The sequence below is a fragment of the Nymphaea colorata genome, chromosome 4 (assembly GCF_008831285.2).
Source record: "Nymphaea colorata isolate Beijing-Zhang1983 chromosome 4, ASM883128v2, whole genome shotgun sequence".
Lineage (NCBI taxonomy): Eukaryota > Viridiplantae > Streptophyta > Magnoliopsida > Nymphaeales > Nymphaeaceae > Nymphaea > Nymphaea colorata.
The window spans coordinates 3,882,856-3,907,772 of record NC_045141.1 but is presented as its reverse complement, the minus strand read 5'-3'; the positions used below and the strand labels follow the sequence as shown (position 1 = coordinate 3,907,772).

Genomic DNA, 24,917 nt, shown 5'->3' with positions numbered 1-24,917 from the left:
TCTGGATGCAACCCAAGAACGATTTGAAATTTGAAGAACTAAACATGTGCAGTATTAACTATCAATGTGGAGAAAAGCTTAGCATATGGATTCAGTCAAATGGGTGTAGATATGGCCAGAATTGCGCTAGATATGGAATGGTAAATTAAAACCTTCCTACAACTTGGGTTGCCATTATAGATAGTTGATCTATTGAAAAGTAAATGTGCGTGAATAATTAATAAGATGGAAAATTGTTGACAATGCCCAGTTCAGCAATCATGCGGTCAGTAGCAAGAGAGGTGGAGAAACTGATACAGGTACATAAGTTAGTCAGGTTGGAAGAAACTATATCAAAGCGATTGCCAGGGTGACAACAGGTTAAAGTTAATGCACTTAACTAGGTGTTCATTCACCATTAATTGAGTGAGCAGCGCAAGACCAGCCTGGTGGAAACTGCCCTTCTGCAGTGCAATCTACAGAGCTGGAAAACTCAGATGACGAGCTTATAGACAAATGCGGCTACGAGTTTTTTGAAAATAAAGGCTTCTCCCGAACATGTTTCATGGGAAAGGCCATCAAGTTCATATAGTTAGCATGACCGATCAACAGCGCCAAGTTGACGGGTTATCATAGATTCGATGCACCTAGGGCCTTACTGCAAGGGCAGTGATGTGCTTCCCTCAGGATCAGTCAATGTACAATTTTGCGACGAGAGTTTTTTCCTTGGATTCTCCAACAGAAGGAGAAAAGGGGAGGGGGAACAATTGTAAATTCACATAAATTTATTATAAATGAAAAGAAAAATAACCATAGCTCATCATCTCACTTATGCTACTTTCAATGGCCAACATATACTAGCTCAGCCAAAGCACCACATTCCGTGGTAGCAAATGCAGCTGAAGCATGACAGCAGCAGGTTGCATCTTTTGAAATCTCTGCTCTACCATCATGAAATCAAAGCTTAGGAAAATATGGGCTCTATGTACTCTCTTCTTTATGTACATCAACAACAGTATTGTGGGTCATCCTTTCGCCCCCTTGAAGATCAGGGCCACTTCAAGAATTGATAAATACAAAAAAAACGAGGCATAACCTTTGAACAGAGCCATGCCCCTCTTACAACATGGGGTAAATACAGTGGGTTCAACTGGTGGTCCTCTTAGAATTAGTTTCTCTTATTCTTTCTTTCCAACTTGATGGCTTCATAAGACGTCAGTACTTCCTTGAACTTTTCCTCGGCAGCCTCTGTAGCGAAAACACAAAAAGTGACTCAGCCAGTTAATGATCAACCAGGAAACGTATGCATTTTGCCATCACATCCCTTAGGCACGTTAAATGCAACCTGTATACTAAGACATATTCTGCAACTAATAAAGTTATTTCTCATGCACAAGAAGAGGTGGTCAGAATCACAAATTTATGTCCCAACCAGTAGCAAGCTTCTATTGTTCTAGATCCATTGGGCATGGTTAACCAAATTGAGAGCAAACAAGGACTACTGATAAAGATGACTCCATTTACGTGTTTGGACCAACCTTTGTTATTCTGGTTTTGATCAGGATGGTACTCCTTGGCTTTTTCTCTGAATGCAGTCTGCAATTATATAAGAAAAGAATTAGAATCTAAAGGAATCAAGTTCATAGTGAAATAAATGTAAAACTAAAATCAAAACATTATTTCAGTGAAAGCTACTCAACAGAAAAAGAGATCATAGAATGTTTTTAAGTAATAAAAGATCGCCTAAAATAAAAAGATGCATAACTATGACGCCTTATGAAAGTTCAAGATAAATAGAAATAGATCATTGGCAAGGTGAAGAAGCAAACAACATCAAACCACCATAGGAGAAGCATAAAAAAAGATTCTTCCCTTAGTAATGAAATAAAGAACTCTTTGAAAGGACAACAATCATATCATAACATAAACATAGTGAGGACCCAGTCCAGCTAGGTTCAAAGGGTATGACCATCACCAGCTAACCAGGATAACATTTTCTTTGTAATCACCAATACCATTCCCGTTCTGAGAAAAACCTTGGAAATTTACAGACGAAGAAACCAACAAAGTTTAACAAAATATTGAAAAAGACAAAATATGAAGCACATAGTTAAAAACTCAAAAATATTAAAGGGATTTTTTTTCCAAGAAACACTTGTGAAGCATCTTGAGATTCTTAAATTTATCCTACTGAAGAATGAAAGGTACTAGGACCATCCAAGTCTCTCTCTCTCTCTCTCTCTCTCTCTCTCTCTCTCTCTCTCTGCCACAGACACACACACACAGACATGCATGTACACGAAGACAAGTTTCTTATTCTCTCTCTCCACACACACACACACACACACACACAAAAACGAACGTTCACATTCTTTGGATTAACTGTCTCAAAGAGCTTATTTTAGTTTTCATAAATAAGATTTTACTGTTTAGTGCCCTTTTCATTTGTCCCATTCTTCAATTTTAAACAAAGGAGGAGAACCCACATCCATCAATTTTTCAAAAAATTGAGAAGTACTTATCCTTTTCATGTGTTCAATTGTATACATGCACATCTTCATATTGTTTTCTAATTTTGAGAAATGCCAAAAATATAGCCATTTTTCTTAAAAAAATGCAAAAAAAAATGAAAATTACAATATTTAAAAAACCGAAAATAAAATATCACATTTCTTCCATTTTCTGAGAGAATTGTTTCCTCATATATTTTAAATGTTTAGATTTCTTTTAACATTTTAGTAGTATTTTGAATTCTTATCAATGTTTTTGTAAGAAATATAGTGTAAAAGACAAAAGTTTCATAGAAGTTTTCTACTTTTTTACATTTTGAATATTTTGAATTTTTGAGATTTTCCTTCCTGAGAAAAAGCACATTTTCTGGATTGTTACCTGAGAATGGCCGTTCTGGTATAAAACCCAAGAACCGTATGTATGACAACTAACAATGATTTTGATAGAATTTCGTGTGAATTTAGATTAGTTACATGTCTATCTCAAGGTACCTTTTGTTTAACGTTTTTAATTGGCCCAACACTATACAACATCGATGAGAAATTAAGTACAGACTTGGGTGGGTTTTATTATTATTTGATACTTGCAGAAAATGATTCAGCTATAGGCACAGAGTTAACCAGTTCAGCATTGGTATCATTTTAGGATAGTGAAAACATTAGCAGCTGGTGCTTAGATGGTGGCAGGATGGCAATATTTTCAGTGCCTTGGAGATATTAGTGATTGTGAATTTCTACCCATGTCGATGAATCAGAAACTACCCATGCCTCAAGGAATCCAGGTTATGTCCACACGAAGGGAATGAAGGAAGTTCAGGAATCAGCAAATACCAATGCCCCATCAGGCTATGCCCACGTGAAGAAGTGTAGGGATATGAAAATTTCCATGGACGGAACAACTCAAAATCAGCATCGTCATTGATATGCTGTAACATAGGTATGAGGCTCAGTGCATCAGGGAATAGTTACCATTGTATCCTTGGGAATTTCTCATCGAAGTTTCTCAGGAGCATTTTGTAAAATCTTGGGAAGAACTCAGAAGTTCTAAACTTGAAAAGTTAAATATAACAGAAAACTATAAAAAGAATAAGTTTTACATTTTTTTTATTTTTTGCAACAACTCAAATTAACATAATAATTTACATAATTTCACACATGTTAAAAAAGCCTTTTCAAAGAAGTTAAATATTGTGATATTATAACAAAAGTATCATGATTTGACAGGGTTATATATTTTTTGGTGATGCTCTGAAAATATCTTCTTTTATTATCATTCGTTTAAAAAATGTTGAAGGTATCATGACATTTTTAAAATATGGTGGATATGGGTGCCGACGCCTCACGTGTTGAAATTAGGAGTGATCCCATGAAGATGCAACAAAAATGTTGAGAACGAACACGAGTGAATGAAAAACCCAGAAGTCTCATCAACTTCAAGAAAGTAAACAGTTCATGTAAGACTAGGTTTCCTGTTCATATCTTGGTTCACTTCTGTGTTCTGTAACACAGGCCTTCCGGTTTTGGAAGGCCGATGAACCCATGTCGACATGGCCGGATATAGATGCAGGTCTGGACACGGCCCAGAGATGGCTTTGACCATATCAAGTGCGGTCAACACATATGAGGCCGTATCCAAATCCTATCAAAACTGACCAGGTCCAATTTGGTCCAGAAATTGGGTGTTAGTTAACTGCTTATATATGCAGGAGGATGCTTGCCCTCAACCAAAGTTGAAGGTTCTCAGTGGACAGCTCCTGTGCTTTGCAACCCTCCGACATTTCCTGCATCCGTTGACTTTTTATAGTGTTTTCTCCCACAATATATCATCCAGTGTGCTTTGCAACCCTCCCTCAATTTCTGGCATCCGATGACTTTTTCTAGTGTTTTCTCCCTTGGATCTTTTCTCTTCAGCAGCACCCATTTTTACCCTCCTATCTATCGTGGGTTTTTTTATGCTCCCCAGGACAATACTCTATCATCTCTCCCTCTATCTATTTTGCTTCCTTTTCTGCTCTACAATGAGAGACAGTCCATTTCCTTCTCAGTTTAACTCAGTTGTCTCCCCTGTTCTTAGCTTCTCCATGTAACGTTTAGTTTTTCTGTTGGCATGCAGTGATATGATTATGTCATCAGTTTGCCTTTAATATGCATGCATGACCATTGCTTAGAAAACAATGTTATCGTAGTCGTTCTTAATTTATTTTTTTCCATCTGAAGTTATCATTCTAAGACCCTTACCGTCAATGTTGCATTGTTCTTCCTGTCTGCTAATTCTTTTTCTATGATGTAAAAAAGTTTGTCTTGTGCAGCCTTTGTAGTTTATATTTTCTTGATGTTTTGCTTTGCATTTTCTTTAGTGTGGCTGTTTTCAGTCCTATTTCCATGGTAAAATAGACTGTGTATGCATGTCAATGCCATTAAACGATTCTAGTTCTGGGTGTTTCTAGATTATGCCATGTATATAATGTGTGTATGTTCTTGCTATGGTGCTAGCTTCATATTGTTGCTTTTGAATTCTGAAATCTTCCTGTTTTTCTCCCAATGGAACTTTATAATTATCCTAGATAAGCAACAATGAGGTTCAGCATATGTGGCTGCAGCAACGCAGTTCAGCATATGTGGCTGCAGCAACGCAGTTCTATTTTGCAAGTACACTTCCTCCCAATATAGCTAGAACCTAGAAGTCCTTATTGGAAAGATATGGTGACAATTTTGACTATTAGCAATTTGGCTGGTCATGTGCCCCTAGTTAAGAGAAGTTGAGAATAGTAGTCCTTGCAGAAGAGAAAGAAAAGAATGAGAACTTATTAAAGAAAACGACAATTTTCATGAAAACAATATGGAGTCTCTACTATTTCCGATGGACAGACTGGTATACAAGAACAACAATTCATAAATTTTATTGTACATTCGTTTAATGGGCCAATTCTTTTGAAGTGTATTGATGCATTTGGGAAGTATAAAGATATTTAGCATTTGAAGGAGTTCTTCCAGTTTGCAGTCCTGCAAGGATGAGTTTGGCAAGTGATCCCAAGTATAGTCATATCTTCTACTCATTATGTGGTGCATAGCTTAAATCTAACATTCAAAAGTATTTGCAACCCATCAAAAGAAGTTGCCAATACATATAATTTCTGTTCATCAAATGAAGAGATTGAGTAAGATGTCAGGAACATCAGAAAACCATTAAATTTTGTCATAAACTATCAATATGCTCATTTTATTTTCAATAAGTATTTTAATTTGAAGCTATTGAAGGTTAGATTCGTTCTGCCTCTATCATTGAAATGATGAAAAGAATTAAGCAAGTCAAGCATGCATGGATCATGGATGTTGATGTTGACCAACAATGATTGCCTCTAAAATATTTTAATAATTCTTTCATGTTTGGTTTATTTTTATACATTTTTTCCTTTACTTTTAAAAAAACTTTAAATATTTTTGGACGATTTAAAATTGATTCAGCCAAATCAGTGAAGCGGCTGATTCACCAAATCGGCAGCTCTGCTGATTCAGTTATAATAACACAAACTTTTTATATTATCACTACATGATGATTCAAATAATTTCAGCACTTGTTCTTCATCTTTCATTTTTCAACCACTTAAAATACAAGCAATAAAAATTACAAGGCGAAAGTCTAAAAGTTGTAAGTTTTTTCATCCATCAATAAGACAATAAAATAAGGCAGCATAAAGAACACTCACTCCCATAAAAAAGGCATCCAAGTAAAAATACAGAAGAAATGAGCTTAAATACCTTAATCTCCTCCTCTGTGTAAGGCTTTGCCCTAAACCTGCAGACACAAAAATAATCAGGCTAATCTCCTAAATAAGATGCTCTCTCTTCATCTCTCTCTATCAGGCCCCAAACCCTGAACCTCATACTAGTAATTTACATTAGTCACCACTTAGCTATGGGGAAGCAGGTCTATCATAAATAAGATGCAAAACAAGGAAAAAACAACCAAAAATTAAAACCACATGTGCAATGTTTCTTTTTGTTTAAGAATAGGGATCCAAACCTCAACAGAGAAAATTTAAATAAAAATCTAATATCCAAATGAAGTAGCAATAATATAAAATTTGTGATCTATAAATAATCAATAAATGCATGAGTATCTGGAGATGCAAACTAACATTAAAGGTGCAGACAAATATAAAGCTATAAACATGTATTTGGTAAGGTTGCCAATGATGCAAGAGATTACACAACTAAGCAACCAGAGTTCCATAAAAGGCACATTGGTGAAGAGATTGTGCAGCCATCAGCTCAAGTGTAGGACTCTGCATGGCCCGATTCTCAAAAAGGACCAGTGAGCCCAGTTGAGTTAGTGTCGGGCCCATTACCTGGCCTGTTAATAACAGGGCTGGACCCAGGGTTTACCAGGTACCAGGCCCAAAAAACTGCCCACTACCTGATCCGATACCTTTTTTTAAAAAATGCTTTAGAGGCTTATGCCCAGTGCAGTGCACATGGTATACCAAAAGTCACATTTTATTTTTTATTGATTACTTAAGTGCAGTACAAAATTTTAGTCCTATATCTAAAATCTTTTAGAAAAGCCACCTAAGCAACACTTATAAGAAGGGGTCAGTCTATGGGATGAACATTGAAAAACAAAAACAAAAAAGATTATTAGGCCCCATCAGGCCGACTGCAGCACCCAGGCCTGGCCCATTCGGGTCGAGTACCAGACTAACCTGGCCCATTAGATACTTGGCTCGATGCCAGCCAGATCAAATTCGGCTTTACACACATCTGTGATTGAACAAGGAGCCAAAATGCTCCCACTCCTTCCTCTTCAATATAGGCTAAACAACATGTTCATTGTTTAGCCCCACATTGAAGAGGAAGGAATGGGGAGCTTAGCTTTAAGAAGCTATCAAAAGCGATGAGGAGGCATAGTTAATAATCCAATATCTTATACGTAAATCATGTGGCTACAAAATATTAAATTAATTTTTATTTACCTGATAAAATTATTTTTATTAATAACAATATATATGGGCAGGTGCGGGACATAAGATACAACCTGCTACTCATTTAATATTAAGGCAGGCCCGGATTGGGTCCAAATCAATATTGTGGATTTTGCAATCACAAATTAAAAGTTAGATCCAATCTGATTTGGTTGTGCATGGTATAGTCATTTCTTCATCTGTGTTCAAATCCAATATGTGAACATTTGATAAATTGAGTGGGAAAGGGTGCATCTTATTTGAATCCAATCAATTTGACACCCCTAACTAAGAGTAGGGTGTGAAGGTACAGGTAGTCATTGCATACCTCGCTCCACCTGAACCAAGTGCTAGAGTATTGGAATGGAAAACAATGTCCAAGTATTTACTTGGGGCAACCTAAACCTGATACGAGAAATATATTGACTCGATTGGTAGATACTTTTCTTTGGATATTCAACTTGACTCAATTGGCCCAAGAACGTTATATGTACTTTTAACGTAAAATATATGTCAGAATGCCCTTAGCATTACTTGGTCTAGGTTTGGGGTCATTTCTTAAATCAATCTGGATGAATACCGAAAAATCCAACCATTTGTTATCTAAGCAGAAATGAAAATCCTTGGGTCCAACACATACCTTATCCATCAGCAAACTAACTGGGAGCCTGGGAGGGATGAACATGCATGACCAACTGTTAGACTTTCTAATGTGAAAAGATACAAAGAGTAGAAGGGCTTAAAGAAAAAAATTATTGCCTATTAGATCTATAGGTAAGCAGTCACAAAAGAAGCCAAAGCTGCGAACCTTATCCTGGGATATTTTGAACTCATGTATGCACCAGAGCAGTAACTACCATTATATGAGAAACCACATGAATAGCCAATGCCAAAACCAAAAGGCAAAGGAGATACATGGCCAACTTCCAACCAATTGAAAACTTTTAAAGTCCACAAATGAGTACCTATCAAGGCCCAAAATAGAGTAATGGTGTGACAATGCATGAATTCCACTTTCCCTGCGAGCAGCTCCTGAATTGGTTCTTTGGTGTTTGTAGGTCGTGTCAGTCTTCCAATACCAATCATCCCGCTGAAATTGTTGATAAGCCCCTGGGCCACTATCTTTCCAGCTCTCATAGCTTCTCTTATATTTATTTCTTTCTCGATTGAAAACACTTTGCATTCGTCTTATTCTTTCCTGTCACAAGTTTGAGGAGTGAGGTGAATGTGAAAATTTTCAAACGCAGCAGTTCCTATTAACCTTCAAAGCTCTCTCCATCTCCTTCTCACAGTTTTCCGATCATAATATTTCCACGAAACAATATATGCTTTACACACAAATGCTCACATACACAACTATATATGCCTAATCACATCCTGAACAGTAAACACATCCAGCACACCCTCCTTGGCAATAGAAATAGTCATATTCAAATAACTCTTTTCCTACATAGAAATCCAAAAGAGAAGCCAATCCAGATTCCAAGTGGGAGAACAGGCAACTAGAAACCAAGCCATCAACCATGTCTAGTCACCAAAATAAAAAGCACATGCTGCAAAGTTAAGTATGTAAAGGCTCTTGATGTAAAAAAGTGTAACATAAAGAAGAAACCAGAAGTAGAGCACTTGTGAAGTACATGGATGCAGCAAAAAGCACTTGAAATACAACAGATGCAAATGGCAGGGAGTAATATGCTGAATGAAAGAAATTAATAGGTAGGGAATATTCCTAACCACTCTTTCCATTTCATCTTCATACTCTTCTTGCATGCGGCGGCTAGTTTTTTTCCAAGCTTCTTCTCTGAAACTTCTAGGACTGAAGCCACTAATAGCACTCCGCCATGATTCATATAAAGGCGACCTGCTCAGCTTTTCACAAGCAAGTCGGAAAGTAAAATGTCAATCACATAGCTATTTAATTACACATACATAAAGCAAGACAAAGATATTATTTACTGTTTCATGCGGTCCACCGGATTCATGACATTCTGCTTATTCATTAGCCTTTTGAGTGCAATAGAGTAAAGAAAACAAAGAAGACACTTGGTTTCACAAACATGCCACATGCAAAAGCTACTCAAATTTTCTCAAGCAAGTATTATAGAATAAGGAAAAAAATATATATATATAATGATGCAATGCTTCTGAAATTGTAAAAATGTGGCAACTAGATTTGCATAGCAGCTAAGTTCCAAACAAGAGAAATGAGATCACAAGAAAAGCTACCTGAATTCCATTTAATATATGATATCCACCAACATCCTTAAAACTTTACACTAATCCACATTATAGAGCTATCCGATAATATCATCAAAAGGTATCACAAAATCTCCAAAATATCATAAAAAAATGTACATAACCTTATAAGGTCACAAAAATATTGTAATAAGATCAATTTCCAATTTATAAAGCTACTGAGATTTTTCAAGGAAAACAACATTTGAAAAAGAAAATCCAAAGAAGCTTCCTGAAGCATTGCCAAGAATGATATTGGCAACTATGGCAAGGCAATAATTGCTAGAACCAAGCAAGAATCTAAGGTACATGCTTCTGGCCCTTGTTCAACTCATGGAAGTGATTTCTTATGAAGATGACCATAGAGTTCTATCATTGGTCAAATTAGGCTTATACAATGTGGTGTGAACAGTTACACCAAGCTTTGCCTGACTATTCTCTAGTCCTCCCCACACATAGGATGTAACAAAGGACTCCAAAGAATTTATGTATTTAATATTTGAACCATGTATTAATATCTGGAATAACGGCCTGCCTAGTCCCATTTAGTTAAATTTCTTTCATTTAAATAGTCTCCCTCCATACACATAGGATGCCACAAGGGATTATGAAAATTTATATATTTCATACTTGAACCAAGTATTCATATCAGGAATCACAACCCCCAAGTTTCATTTAGTTGGATTGATTTCACAAAATAGCCTCACTGTTGCAGCGATAAGATCTGTTAGAATGCTATCGATCCTCATTTTGGCGTCTGAGGCTTAAAATAAAGTTCCTCTCTCTGTTAGGCAATCTCCCCTCTGATCGCAGATCCCTTTTCATTTTTCTGACATACTCCTCTCTATCGATCCCCCCTCTGATGCCCTATCCATCTCCGACAACGTGCTTTCCACCTATCCCTTCCTCTGATGACCATCCATTGTGGTAGTTCTTTAACTTTTTCTTTAACTAGCTATGTAAATGTAAATGTAAATGTGTGCTTTCTGGTTACTGTTTATATGTGGTATTCCTTTTACTTTTCCTCTCTCCCTCTTTTGCTGTTTGTTTCTATTCCAGTATGATTATTTTAAAGCTTAGACAGTGGCTACTCATGGAAAGAGTAGTGTGATAACTTTTGCTTCCTATGCCATGGCAGAGGGTCATTGAGGAATCATGGTCTCAATAGCACTAAGTCATCTAGATTCTCAGATGGGGAAAAGTCTTTGAGCTTCATTCTTTTACTACTGATTACTGAAAATATCCACAAGGTGGGTGTGAAGTTGATACAAGGCACACACAGTCTTGTGGCTGTACACAACCAACAGAGGGCGTGGGCTTTGATTTGTTATGGCATACAAGTAGCGCTACTGGGAATAGGGGAAAGCAGCAGTTTTCTATAATAAAATCAAACTACTTGAACAGAAATTATGATAGACATGGCAAGAAAAATTTCAGATAGCAAAAAGGGAAATTGACTTTTTGGGTGTGATATTAAAAGAAGGAAAAATTATGATGCAGGAACATGCCTTGAAGAATGTAGAACGATTCTCAAATGAATTGAAAGATAAAATTCAATGTCAGAGATTTCTTGGGTGCATGAATTATGTTAGAAACTATATTCAAAGGTTATCAAAAAAGACCCAAGACATCAGAAAGGTAACAAATAAAGTAACATATCAATGGAGCAAAAAAGTCACAAAAGCTGTGATAAAACTAAAAAAAGAATGTCAATGCCAGCCTGATCTCAAAACAGCCTTTTCAGGACCATTCGTGTTGTTGACAGATCCTCAAATGATACATAGGAAGCTGATCTGATAAAAAAAATAGGAGATAAAAAAAGGTGTGCTTTAATGCAAGAGGACAATTCAAACAAAATGAGCTCTCCTACTGGCCCGCATAAAAGGAGATTCTTGCAGTAATCTGAGGGTTGGAAAATTTTCATCATTATCTGATAGTAGAAAGTTCATCCTACATAGAAAAAAGAGGATGACTCCAAGCATGTCCATCCAACGGTCCTACCTATTGCAGTACAAGTAACCTCTGTGTCAAATGACTCAAATCATCATATGACCTGAAAAATGAACCTAAAGGGGAATTCTTCCCTCATGTTTCATTGACTAGAATACAAAATGAAGCTTTTGTGTACTGAAATTCATGCTCCTTGAAAGCACTCCTATTATTGTGCTCCAAGCTCATGATATCTCAAATTTCTATCCTTGATCAAGCTTCCTTGTTGCTGGACAGACCTGAGATCTTCTATTTAATATTTCTAAGTATTTTTGTGCTGACACCAACACCCATTCATAGATTTGGTCAGCATCAGTCACGCAGAGTAGAATGGAGTTCTTACAAGGACCTTTTTATCAGCTCGCGCCCACTTTGTTATGAAATCATGTAGTTTTAATTCAAACTTGGTTCTACCTGGGATCCATAGGTATAATGTTTCCTAATAATGTTTCTTAATGACATCGCAAAGATTAGTTGGGACATTGATTATTGTGGGTTCACTCATTTTGTTGAAATTTAATTCTTTTATTTTTTTTGGGAGCTTAATCTCATAGTCAGGATTCCATCCAGGTTGCTACGTAACATTTCACAAATATTGTGCAAACACTCTATAACAACCAGCTTCGGTAAAATAACCCCAAGGCATCTAATTGAGTTTTGATTCTAGCCGCACCAAAATGAACATCTCCAGATACAAGAGTTTGTATGAGAAAAAAGGAACATGTTATTTGTTTCACTCATGATGAAAAGGAAAGATGATTAATACAGCATATAGCAACACCTAATTCTTTTTGTAAAGGTACTTGTGCTTTACCATTTCTATCCATTACAAACAATTATGAACAGCGTAAAGAGGATGAGAAAGAAGCTTAGTTGTTAATGTTAAATCCAACAGTCCCAAACATAGAAAACAAGAAGATTCAATGTTATTTCAATCTGCACGGAAGTACATTAGCAGCAGCTCTCTTCATGTCATCTTCTTCCTGTGTAGAAAAGAAAGATTACAGCAATAGGGAACAAAAACCCTAACTAATACTCTACTAAAGACAATAAAATACAAGACTGCCCTTAGTTAATAAATGACTGACCTCACTTACAAGGGCTAAAACTGTAAATTAAGTTAAAACATATTACAAGTTGGCATGATTAAGAGAGATCATACCAAGTTTGCCAACAAAATGTTTAAACTTAGATGGTGACAGACTCTTTGTAAACTATCAGCAACTTGGTCTTCAGTCCTTATATGTTCTAGAGATATTAATCTTGTTTCATATGTTTTTCGTATAAAAAGACAATCAATCTCAATATGTTTAATTCTTTCATGAAACTCTGTATTTTTGGCAATATGAATAGCACTCATGTTGTCACACATCAACCTGGTCTTATTAACAACCAGAACCCCAATCTCAATTAGCAGCCACCTTATCCAGGTTATCTCAGTTGTAGTTTGGGCCATAGCCCTATACAGCTTCAATTGTAGATAAAGTCACTCTTTGTTGCAGTTTGCACTTTCAGGAGATCATAGAATTGCCAAGGGAAATACAAAATCCTGTTCTGGAATTTCTGTTACGAACTGATCCACCAAAATCAGCATCACAATAGGCCACAAGGTCCTCAGAATTAGATGATGAAAAGAACATGTCATAGTCCATAGTATCTCTTATATATCTAATAATCCTCAAAACAACAGCTAAATGTGTTGATCTGGGTGCATTCATAAAATGACTAAACACATGAACTGGATACGTTATGTCAGGCCTAGAAATAGTGAGATAAATCAGACTGCCAACAAGTTGCCCATAAACAGTCTAGTCTTTCAATTCTTTCCTTTCACAAGGCTTTAGTTTCACATTTTCCTGCATAGGTGAAACTATTTTCTTCTTTTCATCATATAATCTAGCCTTAGTCACCAAATCAGCTGCATACTTATGTTAGGACAAAAAGAAACCTCTTTTTGAGTAGGCAACCTCAAGACCCAATAAGTACTTTAGAAATCCCAGATCCTTCATTTCAAACATTTGTGCTAATTTCTTCTTTGTTTCATCAATAAGTTTGAAACCATCACCTGTAATAATCATATCATACGCATACAAAAGTAACAAATATTTTCCTTTTTTTGTGGAAGATGCAACAAAGCTGGATCATGAAAACTCTGACTAAATCCAATTTCTTTAATTGTTGAGCTGAACTTTTCAAACCAAGCTCTTGGGGCTTGTTTCAGCCCATATAGAGCTCCCTTCAGTTCACACACTCTTCCTTCTAAATCTGAAACACCTTGAGGAAGCTGCATGTAGACTTCTTCATCTAAATCTCCATTTAAAAACGCATTCTTTACCTCAAGCTCCCATAGATTCCATTGTCTAGCTGAAGAAACTGCAAGAAGAGTTCTAATAGTGGTCATATGAGCAACTGGAGCAAATATCTCTAAATAATCTATTCCAAATTGTTGATTGTAACCTTTTGAAACTGATCTTGCCTTGTAACGTTCAATTGATCCTCTGATTTTGTCTTAATTTTAAATACCCACTTACAACCCACAACATTCTGCCTTGGAGGAAGTTTCACCAAGTCCCAAGCTTTCATTCTTTCTAGAGCATTCAGTACCTCAGACATAGCAAGTTGCCATTCCTCCTTATATGTTGCTTCTTCATAAGTCTTGGGCTTATCATAAGAATGAATCAAGGCAAGGTGGGCATGACAGTTAGGAGAAAAAGAATCATAAGAAACAAAGCAAGAGGGAGGAATTGAGACTCTTGAACTATGACGTACGTACCTGAGGAGGAGAAGGGGCCATGTGGGAAGAGGATGAGGAGGAATTCTCAACATGAATTGGAGGTTCAGGATCAACAGAAGGAATCAGATCAGAATTGGCCTCATTTGGTCCTTCTTCATATAGCTCAGACTGCTCAAGAAAGGCACATGAATAATGTCATTTTCCCTTCTTTGATAGACTTGGCTGATGTCATTTTCTTTTTCAGAATCATCATAAGAGCTTCCTCTTCTACTTTCTGACTCTCATACTCTAAGGGATATGTCATTATAAATGATAGATCTACATATCAATTCTTTATCTTTCAACTTTCTTGTATAAAATATGACTCGTACTCATGAAATATTACATGCCTAAAAATCCATATTTTTGAAATATTACATGCCTAAAAATCCATATTTTTTTTCCAAATGGATCATAACATTTGTAACCTTTCTTATTTTCTAAGAACCCCAAGAAACAACTTTGCAGCTCTAAGCGAAAGCTTGTCTCTTACTTGCTTTGGTATAAGTACAAAGCAAGTACATCCAAATACTTTCATCATGTTGTAATTTGGCTTATGTCCATACAATAATTTCATAAGGATACATTCCACTAAAGACTTCTGATGGCAGACAATTTATTTGATATACCGCCATACAAACTGCATCAGCCCAATAGTCGTTCAGAACATTAGTAGCAAAAAGAAGAGATCTAGTAGTCTCAAGTATGTGCCTATTTTTCCTTTCAGTGACTTCATTTTGTTCAGGTGTATAGGAACAAGATTTTTTGTGTAGCATACCTTTCTTCTGATAAATTATTTTCAAACACCTGATTAATGTATTTTCCCCTTGAATCTGAACATAAGATTTTTTTATTTTAGCTGAGAACTGAGTTTCAATCATAACACAGTACCTTTCAAATATATCATAAAGTTTGTTTCTATTTCTCATAAAAAACATCCAAGTAAACCCAGTACAACCATCTATAAATGTTACAAAATAAGATGATCCCCTTCTATAAAATGGGAGATGGGCCCCAAATGTCTGAATGTATCAAGTCAAATGGTTTTACTGATTCAATTTCTCAAAGGTAAAGCATGATTTGCAAGTCTACAACTTTGACAATTTTTCACATCATCAGATATCACGATTCTGGAATCATCAAAAAGTTCCAAAATATGTTTCAACCTAGATCTTGAGACATGTCCTAATCATTGATGCCATAGCATTGATTCATCTCTTAATGATGCATTTACCGAATTCTTGTCTCTCCTTAAAGAACTCATGTCTAGCCATTCAAGATAGTATAAGTCACCTCTTCTATGGCCAATTCCAATATTCTTCCCAAACTGTTGATCCTGCAGAACGCAATCCCAAGAGAAAGAGTGATAGTGCAATTTTGCTTAGTAATTTGACCAACAGAAATTAGGTTTGAAGTAAGAGAGGGAACATGATACACATCATCAACATGTAGTTTGCTCTCAGGATAAGAATTGGGAGTGATTGAACCTGATTTGATTATAGACATGGAAGAACCATTCACAGTCTTAAAAAACCCAGAACAAGGATGACAGTTCGTTAGAATGGCCTCATTTGATGTCACGTGCCATGAGGCACCAGAATCTAGAAGCCAAGTCGGAATTGCACAAGGTATACCTGCAAATGCATCACCGGGAGAACATGCAGAGGACGTGGGAACAACAAACTGACTAGGTGCAAGAAGTTGTTAAATGCTTTGTAGAATGTTAGCATGAGACATATGATCCTTATCCCCAGCAGAAGAATCTTCCTTTGATTGCACTCTAAATGTCAAAACTCCCTTATTTTCATTTTTAACTCCAAGTGAATCAGCAACATATACTCTTTTCTTCTTCTTTAAGATAGGACAATTAAATTTCATATGTCCTAGTTCCTTACAGTAATGGTATTGTATATTATTCATCTCTCTTTTATTCTCAAGCATCCTATCATTGTTTCCATTTCCACCAAAAGACTTGGTCACATCTAACACCTGCAACACTTTTCCCTTACCCATATTTTACAGCCCAACGAACAAAATAATCCCAGCTACAATGTCAAGAACCGACTACAATCAACTAGCCTTCCAACACTTACAACAACTGATACTCAAACCAGACTTGATGACACCAAAACAGTAGGCAGCAACAGCACAGTCAGCAAGAAGCAAATACTTGACAATATTCAGCAGCACAACACTTTCTTAAAGCTGTCCAAGAACAACCTTTAATTCAATCCTTCCAAAATTGCTGCGAACAAGACTCTTTCTTCTCCAACGATCAAGTCTTCATTAACTTTAAAGCTGCTTGTACGCTAGCAGCAACCACAAACGACCAACATAAAGCATGATAACAAAACTGTACTAACCTGATTCGCAGTTTCATCATCTTCACGCAGCTCCAAAAAAGCAGCTGCAGCCTCCCATCGGCTGCTACTTCAGAAAAACTATCATAACTCACTAAAGGGCCTGATGCCCTAGTTTAAGGCTCACTTATAAGTACAGTAAAAGACTATCCCATCCTTCACTTATACAGGTTATAACAATTAGAGCTTAAAACATTAGTTTGGAAACATAAGGGCATTCACCAACTTAAGGGACTAAAGAAACCACATACTTTAACACTCCCCCTTAAACTTGGCATGATTAAGAGATATCATTCCAAGTTTGTCAACAAGTATTTTGAATTGGGAAGGTGGTAAGTTTTTTGTAAATATATCAGTAACATGGTCTTCAGTCTTTACACACAATATTCCTTTGTCAACCAGAAGAAAGCTTCCACCGGAGGAATAAGAACAATCATGTCACTAAAACGCACAGCAAATGGCTAATCCAAACAAAAATGCATCTACTAGCTCTGATACCATGTTAAATCCAACAAACCCAAAAATAGAAAACAAGAAGATTCAGTGTTATTTCATTCTGCACGAAAGTGCAACAGCAGCGGCTCTCTTCACGTCATCCTCTTCTTGTGTAGAAAAGAAAGATTACAGCAATAGGGAACAAAACCCTAACTAATACTAGACAGTAAAATACAAGACCACCCTTAATTAATAAAAGACTGACCTCAGTTGCAAGGGCTAAAATACAATAAGGAGGACATAAATAGACTTTGACTGATATGAGCAGAATTAGACCTATTAATTTTAACAGATGAGGCTTCGCCTATGACTTAGGCGACGAGTGTGGACTCACGCCTAGGCTGGACTAGGCGCCAGCACACCTAGTCCATGGGAAGATGAAAAGTCACCTTCCCTTCAAATTAAAGTCCTGTAATTTTGTTATACATTGTTATACCGTATAATACTTATATTATGTAGAGTTACCCATGTTAAAAGTTAAAACCTAAGTTTATGGTAAAAAGACCACCAGTTTCTCTTGTTCAGTGCATGCCTAGTAATCAGAGAAAGACGTGCAGACCTCACTTCAACAGTCTGATGTTAGAGCAGCAAAAAAACAATATGAACTGTGCAGATGATAGTCCACACATGAACGTAAAATATTTCCTAAATAACTATGTTGTAAAAATCTCTTTGATGCATACACTTATCAACTTATGGTCATCAAATATTCAGTACACAAGTAACAGAATAAAAGTTTGTTAAATATGGGTAAATTTCTTCATCTTCATTTACAGACTAAATGCAATTATTCATTATGGGTTTAATCCAGTCATTCCAGTGTCACAAATATCAGATATTTTTAACGTCAAAAATAAGAAAAACAAAAAAAAGGAAAAAATTGTGAGATTTTGGAAAAAAAAGGAAACATTTTTATCACGTTATTATCAAGATTTTTCCTGATTTTTTCATTTTTATTATTTTTTAGCATTAATATTATCATGGATTTAAATATAAACTTTAACTAAATTATTTTCATCATTTTTATTATCATTAAAACATTCCTTTTATCATTTTTATATAGTTTTATTTATGTTTTCTCATTAATTTCTCATTTTTTCATTTATACTTATTTTTTATTTTTTAAAATTTTTCGAGTTTTTCCAGAGATATTCCCAAACAATACAACTTTGCCATTAAAAACCCAACAAAAGTCTCACTGTTAAAAACCCAAGAATGATATTTGTTACATTGGTTTAATATTTACCTAGATATGACTTAATTTTAGAAGAGCTCTCAAAGAACTGAAGAGTCAATAACAAAATAAAGTTTTCTTAAATATTGGATGCCTTTTTTAGGCTAGGTGCATGTAGGCGCCAGCCGTTGGCCGGCACCTAGTCAGCACCTAGACGCCTTAACAACTAAGGAAAGAAGTAATGTCTATGTGGTCAAAAGCACGCCTACTTGCTGGTTGCCTTCCTAAACACCTAAGCTGAGGCACCTAGACACCTCAAACAAAAAGATAGTAAATATTTCAATTTTGAATTCTAACAACTAAAAATTAATTCTTTTTGTCTGTTCTATTTTATAGTTTGCTGTTTGAGATGGAGGAATTTCAACACCCAAAACTTTTCCCCATTTTCCTACTTTACTTCTTCTTTCTTATTGTTTTCCTCATATCTTGTGTTAAATAGGAACAACTAGGGCCCACGTGAGCACTGCCTAGACTTTTCTGATATCTGCCGCCTAGTGAGTTTTACTGCAAAGGCAATTACATGATTAGGGTATCCAGGAGACGGTGAATTTTGCAAGTGATGAGGAAAAAGGTGGCTTCTAATGTAGTAGGAATATTTCCAAGCAAAGTGGGGAAAGAAAAGCGATTTGCCACTGGCTAACAATAGCCATGCCAAACCAAACCACAACATTGCCTACATCCAAGTGCTCAATCAACTTATTGTTTTCCAGAAACAGTTATATAATTTTCTGATAGCATGATGAGTGAAGCCTAACTTAACTTGTATTTGCCATATAAAGTTGTACCAAAAGAATAAGCCACACACCGAATTTTGAACCGTCAATGATTTTCCAAGACAATGAAATAGAGAGAGACACAAATAATGCTAGCTGAACATGATACCTGATTAGAGAACCAAGTCATTGTCTGCCGCAATTGTGCAACCTGTAGAATCAGACATCAAAAGACCATAAGGATGTCACTCAAAAGTCAACTCCTTCCACCAACAAGAAGGCCTACCTTAACCAACAATTACAAGATAATCAAATGCAAATTCTGCATTAACAAACTCCAAAACGCAGTTGACAAACAACAAAATCTCTAAATTGTTTCCGTTCAAAATTAGCACAACTAGAAATTGGTGCCCATGAACCCTAATGGTCAAACAAATTAAAATACCACGTACTGCAGGTGACTCTGATAACATAGTTTAGCATTTATCTGAAGAAGCCACCCAGCCATGAAAATCAACTAAACCTGATCCCAAAAATCCAACCCAAACTAAACTTACAAATATCACTCGTAGGACACCTTTCATCAAAATCTTATCACAAACATTCTGAACCTTGTACTAGAGCCCTCAAAGCATCCTAACGATATGGAAACGTTTGCATACATTACACTGGCATGGACAACTATGCCGTCTCATTTCTGGCCAAACCTTTTTCTTAAGCAGCCTATTCGGAACCATAAAGGCTGGAACGTACATATGAAGTTTTACTGCTTACGACGGAAAAATATAATAAATATGTTCGACCACATTTAACCATGTGTCAAATTCCACTCTATGGAAGGGGAAAAAAAACATTTTATCTTTTTTGTCATCATAAAGCCCTTCATAGTTGAGATGTCCAATATACTATATATTGAATGACAGGAACAAGCACTTGAAGTAAAAACACATGAATATCAATCGTAAGCATGTAATATTCATCAATGAACAGAAACATAGCAAAGATAGAAACTAGATTATACCAACAAAATGGAAAAAGACTGCTAAAGACAGCAGAAACTTTGGTTATTGACGTTCAAAATCAACCTCTAATATCGCCAGTAAAATGCTAATTTGTTCATCCATGAATAAGGAGAAGAAGCACTCCCAGGATCAAGAAGCATTCCCATTTCGTGGCCTAACTTCTTGGTAGATCGATCAATTCTTTTACGGAATAATTCAAAAAGGCTGAATAACTGAGAGGCATAATTCTGGAAAATTAACACGAATTGAGAGGTATGGTTCTCAGAAATACAGATGATGAAACCTGAACTAGTCGGCCAAACGCGATTGATATTTAGAAACCAACCGTTTGTCGTCAACCAAAAGGGACAAAGGAAAAAAAAGGCAGAGAACAGAAAAAAAAAAAAAAAAAACTCCGAGAAGATAGGAACTCCTAAGAAATCCAATTCTTTTGGTCGTCAAGAAATAAAAATTGAGAGAGAGAGAGGGAAATACCGCGAAGGTGGTGGCAACGGTGGCTCCGATAGTACCAAAAAGAAGGACCTTCCATAACCTCCCACGGTCCCCACCCTCCTCGCTTCGATCCTCCGTCGCCTTCTCCGGCGGCGGCATCCTCTCTCTCTCCCTCCCTGCAGAAGAAGAAGAAGAGCACCCGACCCACAACCGGAACCCGAGACCGACGTCCTTTCCGGCGATCTAGCCTTCACACATATTGCGGTTCGCCCTCTGCAGGACCCCAACTCCGGGTTTGTTGTTCAATCGTTGGACCCTCAACCTGCTTAGATGGACCTTTTTCAGAATCCAAACATCACACTCGCAAGTCCAAATTGGATTTCAGTTCGTTCGTTCTATTCTGCTCTGATAAAAACAACCAGGAACAGGTAGTGGAGTAATGAGTCGTTAAATATTAAACTTGAAATTTGGTTCCCAAGCCAAATAGTCGCCGACTTTATGTGCCTGAAACGGCTAGAACAAGAAGCTTTAGTTTCATGCTTCTTATTGTACCCGAGTAACCCGACCCGATGCTTGTTATCGTACTTGATCCGTTGGATAACCGTCGGTACTCATGCAAGAAGTACATGAAAATACATGGTTCATATTTATGCAAAGCCGGAAAATTGAAATCTGCGGGATACACACTTGGGTACAAGCAACATAAATAATCGTTAAAAAAACCATATACCATCACTATACAGTAAATCATTACTAGTGTTTTAAAAGGATGGAATTTTTAAAGATGGTCTTTAAATATTTTGTCATCCAATAAGATGCGGCAGCTAGCTGATTTCGATTCATCATACAAAATCAACAGTGTGTATGCATGCAAAATGTTACATCATTTTACCTGTCACAGGAGACGGTTGTATAACATGCAAACATGGGTTTTGAAAATGGTTAGAAAATCCCTAACTCGCCTAATTAAATATATGGGACCAATGAAGTGATGAGATCCATCTTGTCGACGATACAAGGTGCCCGACTATTTCTGGTGTTTTACCAGTGATAATCAAATCAATGATTAAATTTGTACCCTTAAAATCTAAATGATTTAAATACTTCTCAAAGATACGACACTCAAAATGTGGAGTTGCAAAAAAAAAGTAAGGTCTCCAAAAAAAAAAAAAAAAAAAAAAAGCTCTTAAATGGAAATTGAAAAGAGATGCAAGTCGAGTTCTTTTAGAAATGGTAAGATTCTTTGTGGGAAAAAGAACGAGTTGATCTATAGCATATTGACTAATTTCTGATTCCTCTCTGTTTCATATTTTCTTTTCTATTTTAATAATACTAGGTTGGGTTCTTCTTTTAGCAGTATCAAATAGAATATGTTGAACAAAAATTCATCATGCGAAACATGTTCAATTTAGATTATGAAAATTGTATGGATTTTATGAAACCATGTGTTGTGGCTCAGATCCGGTAAAATTTCATGCATTAATAATGGCTTTAAATCACCATAAAAGATCTTTGTTTTGAGATAAAAGTTTTTGAACCAAAAAAAGTTCTGAAAGTGGCTAGTTGAATCTCAAAAGATATTAGTGACGTTGTACCTTTACTGAATTAGATTTTGACTCACTCAATAGTCCGGGCACCTACCTTCCAATTTCTCAAGAAATTGTGGTTTGTGTAGACCTGAATACAGTCAAGTCGAGCTCTAGCTAGGCCAAGCTCGTGTTTGGCTTGACTAACAAAACCATGAGCTTGAGCTCAGCCCAAATTTGAGTTGAGCTCCACGGAATAGGCTGAAGCTGGACTTGATGGCACATTGTCAAACTGGACCTCGAGCTCGACTTGTCAGGCTCATTTAAAGCTCGTTGAAACAAGCTCCATAAACCTTCATTGATGATTAACATAGTGAAATCCCAGTCACCCAACTGACTGGGTAGGTTCAATTGGTTGCATTATTTATTTGAAATAAAAGGAGAACAGAAGGCGAGTTCCCAAAACAACGTTACTGACAAACTCCACCAACAAACGCCAGATCAAAAGCCTGAACACCCAATTCCATAAAATGTTGCCCAATGCAAATGGAAAAAAGTAGGATGGCATTGAAAAATAAAAAAGCAAAAAACCTAATATGCAGTCAAACCTACGCCCAGCGATGAACAATGATAAAAGGGGAGGGAAGTGGTAGTTTTAGTACATGTGGAGAACCGCCAGCGCAAGGACTTGCTCGAGCAGGAGGGCTAGCTGTTGCCAAAGCTTCCATATACACAGATCGGCTAAGGGAGTTATACCACTCGTCGACCTCCACCTCATTGGAGCTTCCTGTCTCCAGCCCTCAAAGTCACCATGGACTGGGGTTTTTCCAGCAAAAAAAGCCCCTTCATTGTCAGGGGCAAAGCCACGGTAGGGTTTGGGGCTCCACCTTAATTTTTTTTTAAAAAATTACATATAAATTTTTAAACAATTTAACTTGTTTTATATAAAAATTTTAAAAATTGATATTTTAGCTTTAGTAAAAATTTGTGAAAAATTTCTGGTTTCGTCAGGGAAAGAAATTACATATAAATTTTTAAACAATTTCACTTGTTTTATATAAAAATTAAAAAAAAAATGATATTTTAGCCTTAGTGAAATTTTTTTGGTTCCGTCCTTTAATGTCAGGCCTTATTGACTTTATATCTCCAAAGAATCGAAGAAGATTGACATGTAGACTCTTTCTCTCACTCTCCCTATCGCTTTCGGCGATAGAGCTCCACGAGAGATCAAGGCAAATGAAGGTGGATTTTCCAAAAACCCTCATTCCTTGGGGTGATATTATCTATAAGCATCCCTAAAAGAAAACCTCTAAAAATGAGCCTATCGAGCTTAACTGAGTCAAGTTTGTGTAACTGAACCTTTGTCCGCGATTTTCTGTCCGACCTGAACTGGTCCGACAATGATCCGCGGACAAAATTTCTGCCCCGGTAGGGCATATTTTTTTTGTCGTCTCTCAGCACACCTCCGCAGCAGCTCCTTGTCCTCCTCCAGGTGTGAATATGGAAGGCAATCTCTCAGTCAAACTCTCTTTGGGTCAGCTTCTGCCTCTCTCCTAACTTCTGCGCTGCTCTCGGATGACCCCTCTTTTCTCGTTTGAGTGTCATGTTGAAGTCATTAATGAACACTCGAGGCTTGAAACTTCCGTATCCAAACTTGCCCTGCCTTGGCGCAAGCAAGCTAAGGCCCCTTCTCCTTGTGACTCCTCCAATGGCATTCAAGACTGCTGCAAACATTAGATTCAGTAAATTAAACAGGAGGCTTGCGGCAAGGACAAGTGGCCGTGCTGCCACGCGAAAACGTTTGTCGACATGCTTTCTTGCTGTGGTGGTAGTCGGCATACATAATTCCTCCATACTTTTATATTCAAGAGAAATGCAAGACTATATCACTTCCCATAGAAATCGGATTTGTGCACTAAAATGACAAACGACTGCCTCAACATTGCAACCATAATTCCTATTTCCAGCCCCTGTCTGTTGTATAATAAGTGAAGGTTGCAACACAAAAATTCTCTGCACGTTGCTTCACTACTTCTGTAACTTCTGAGGTGGCTGCCTCTTTAGATGTTTGCAAGACAAGAGTAGACTCCATATCCTTTATAAGTTGACATCTAAGTATCTTTTTCGCATGATAATCAAGCAAGGGCATGTGTCCTTCCTTCTTGAAGTGCTCAGGTAACTTTTCCGAAAAAAATCTGGTGACTGAAAAAATCTCTGCCTAACATCGTCAAAATTGGTCCTTAGCTGTGGTAAGAACATGCGCAGCACTGAACGTCTCTAGCCACTTGGTGAGATAATGTTCATCATCACCCTTTTTGCGGAGATTTCCCCTGCCCCCAGTGCAGCTTAAATGATGTTGGATAGAATGACAACATCAATGGTCCAAACATAAGTTTAATGGCCAGGGTTGCTCTTCCCTAGCCATCTGCAGCTTCCTCCTCCACTCGAGGTACGTGAGGGAAGCCATGGAGAGGTCGACCTTTTAACCTTCACCATGGAAGAATTTAGATAAAGGGTCTAGGACAGGTTTAAGAGCAGTCATAGTGATGTGCGACCCTGCTTGTTCTATGGCAACCTAGACACCAGCATCCCCACTACAGCCTGCTTCATTTCCATTTCTAGAGCAGTTCTCTTCCATAACCGAATGCTGCTTCTACCTAGTTCATCATCACAAATGTTCTTGCACGC

The 24,917-nt window shown here is 36.9% G+C and overlaps 1 protein-coding gene across 2 annotated transcripts; it reads right to left on the bottom strand.

Annotated features, from left to right (window-relative positions):
* Window positions 1-737: 737 nt before the first annotated feature.
* On the bottom strand, window positions 738-24,866 carry LOC116252724 (uncharacterized). Of its 2 annotated transcripts, XM_031627199.2 has the most exons (8): window positions 22,892-24,866; window positions 20,746-21,025; window positions 19,419-19,460; window positions 9,185-9,319; window positions 8,416-8,648; window positions 6,249-6,285; window positions 1,518-1,575; window positions 738-1,227 (listed from the first exon to the last, which is right to left on the bottom strand). In XM_031627199.2, exons 2-8 carry the CDS (start codon window positions 20,860-20,862, stop codon window positions 1,148-1,150), a joined length of 702 nt encoding a protein of 233 aa, XP_031483059.1. In that variant the 5' UTR covers window positions 20,863-21,025; window positions 22,892-24,866; the 3' UTR covers window positions 738-1,147. The 2 variants fall into 2 exon arrangements, with proteins under 2 accessions (XP_031483059.1, XP_031483058.1); XM_031627198.2 differs by lacking the exon at window positions 22,892-24,866 and having other exon boundaries at window positions 20,746-21,528.
* Window positions 24,867-24,917: the final 51 nt, after the last annotated feature.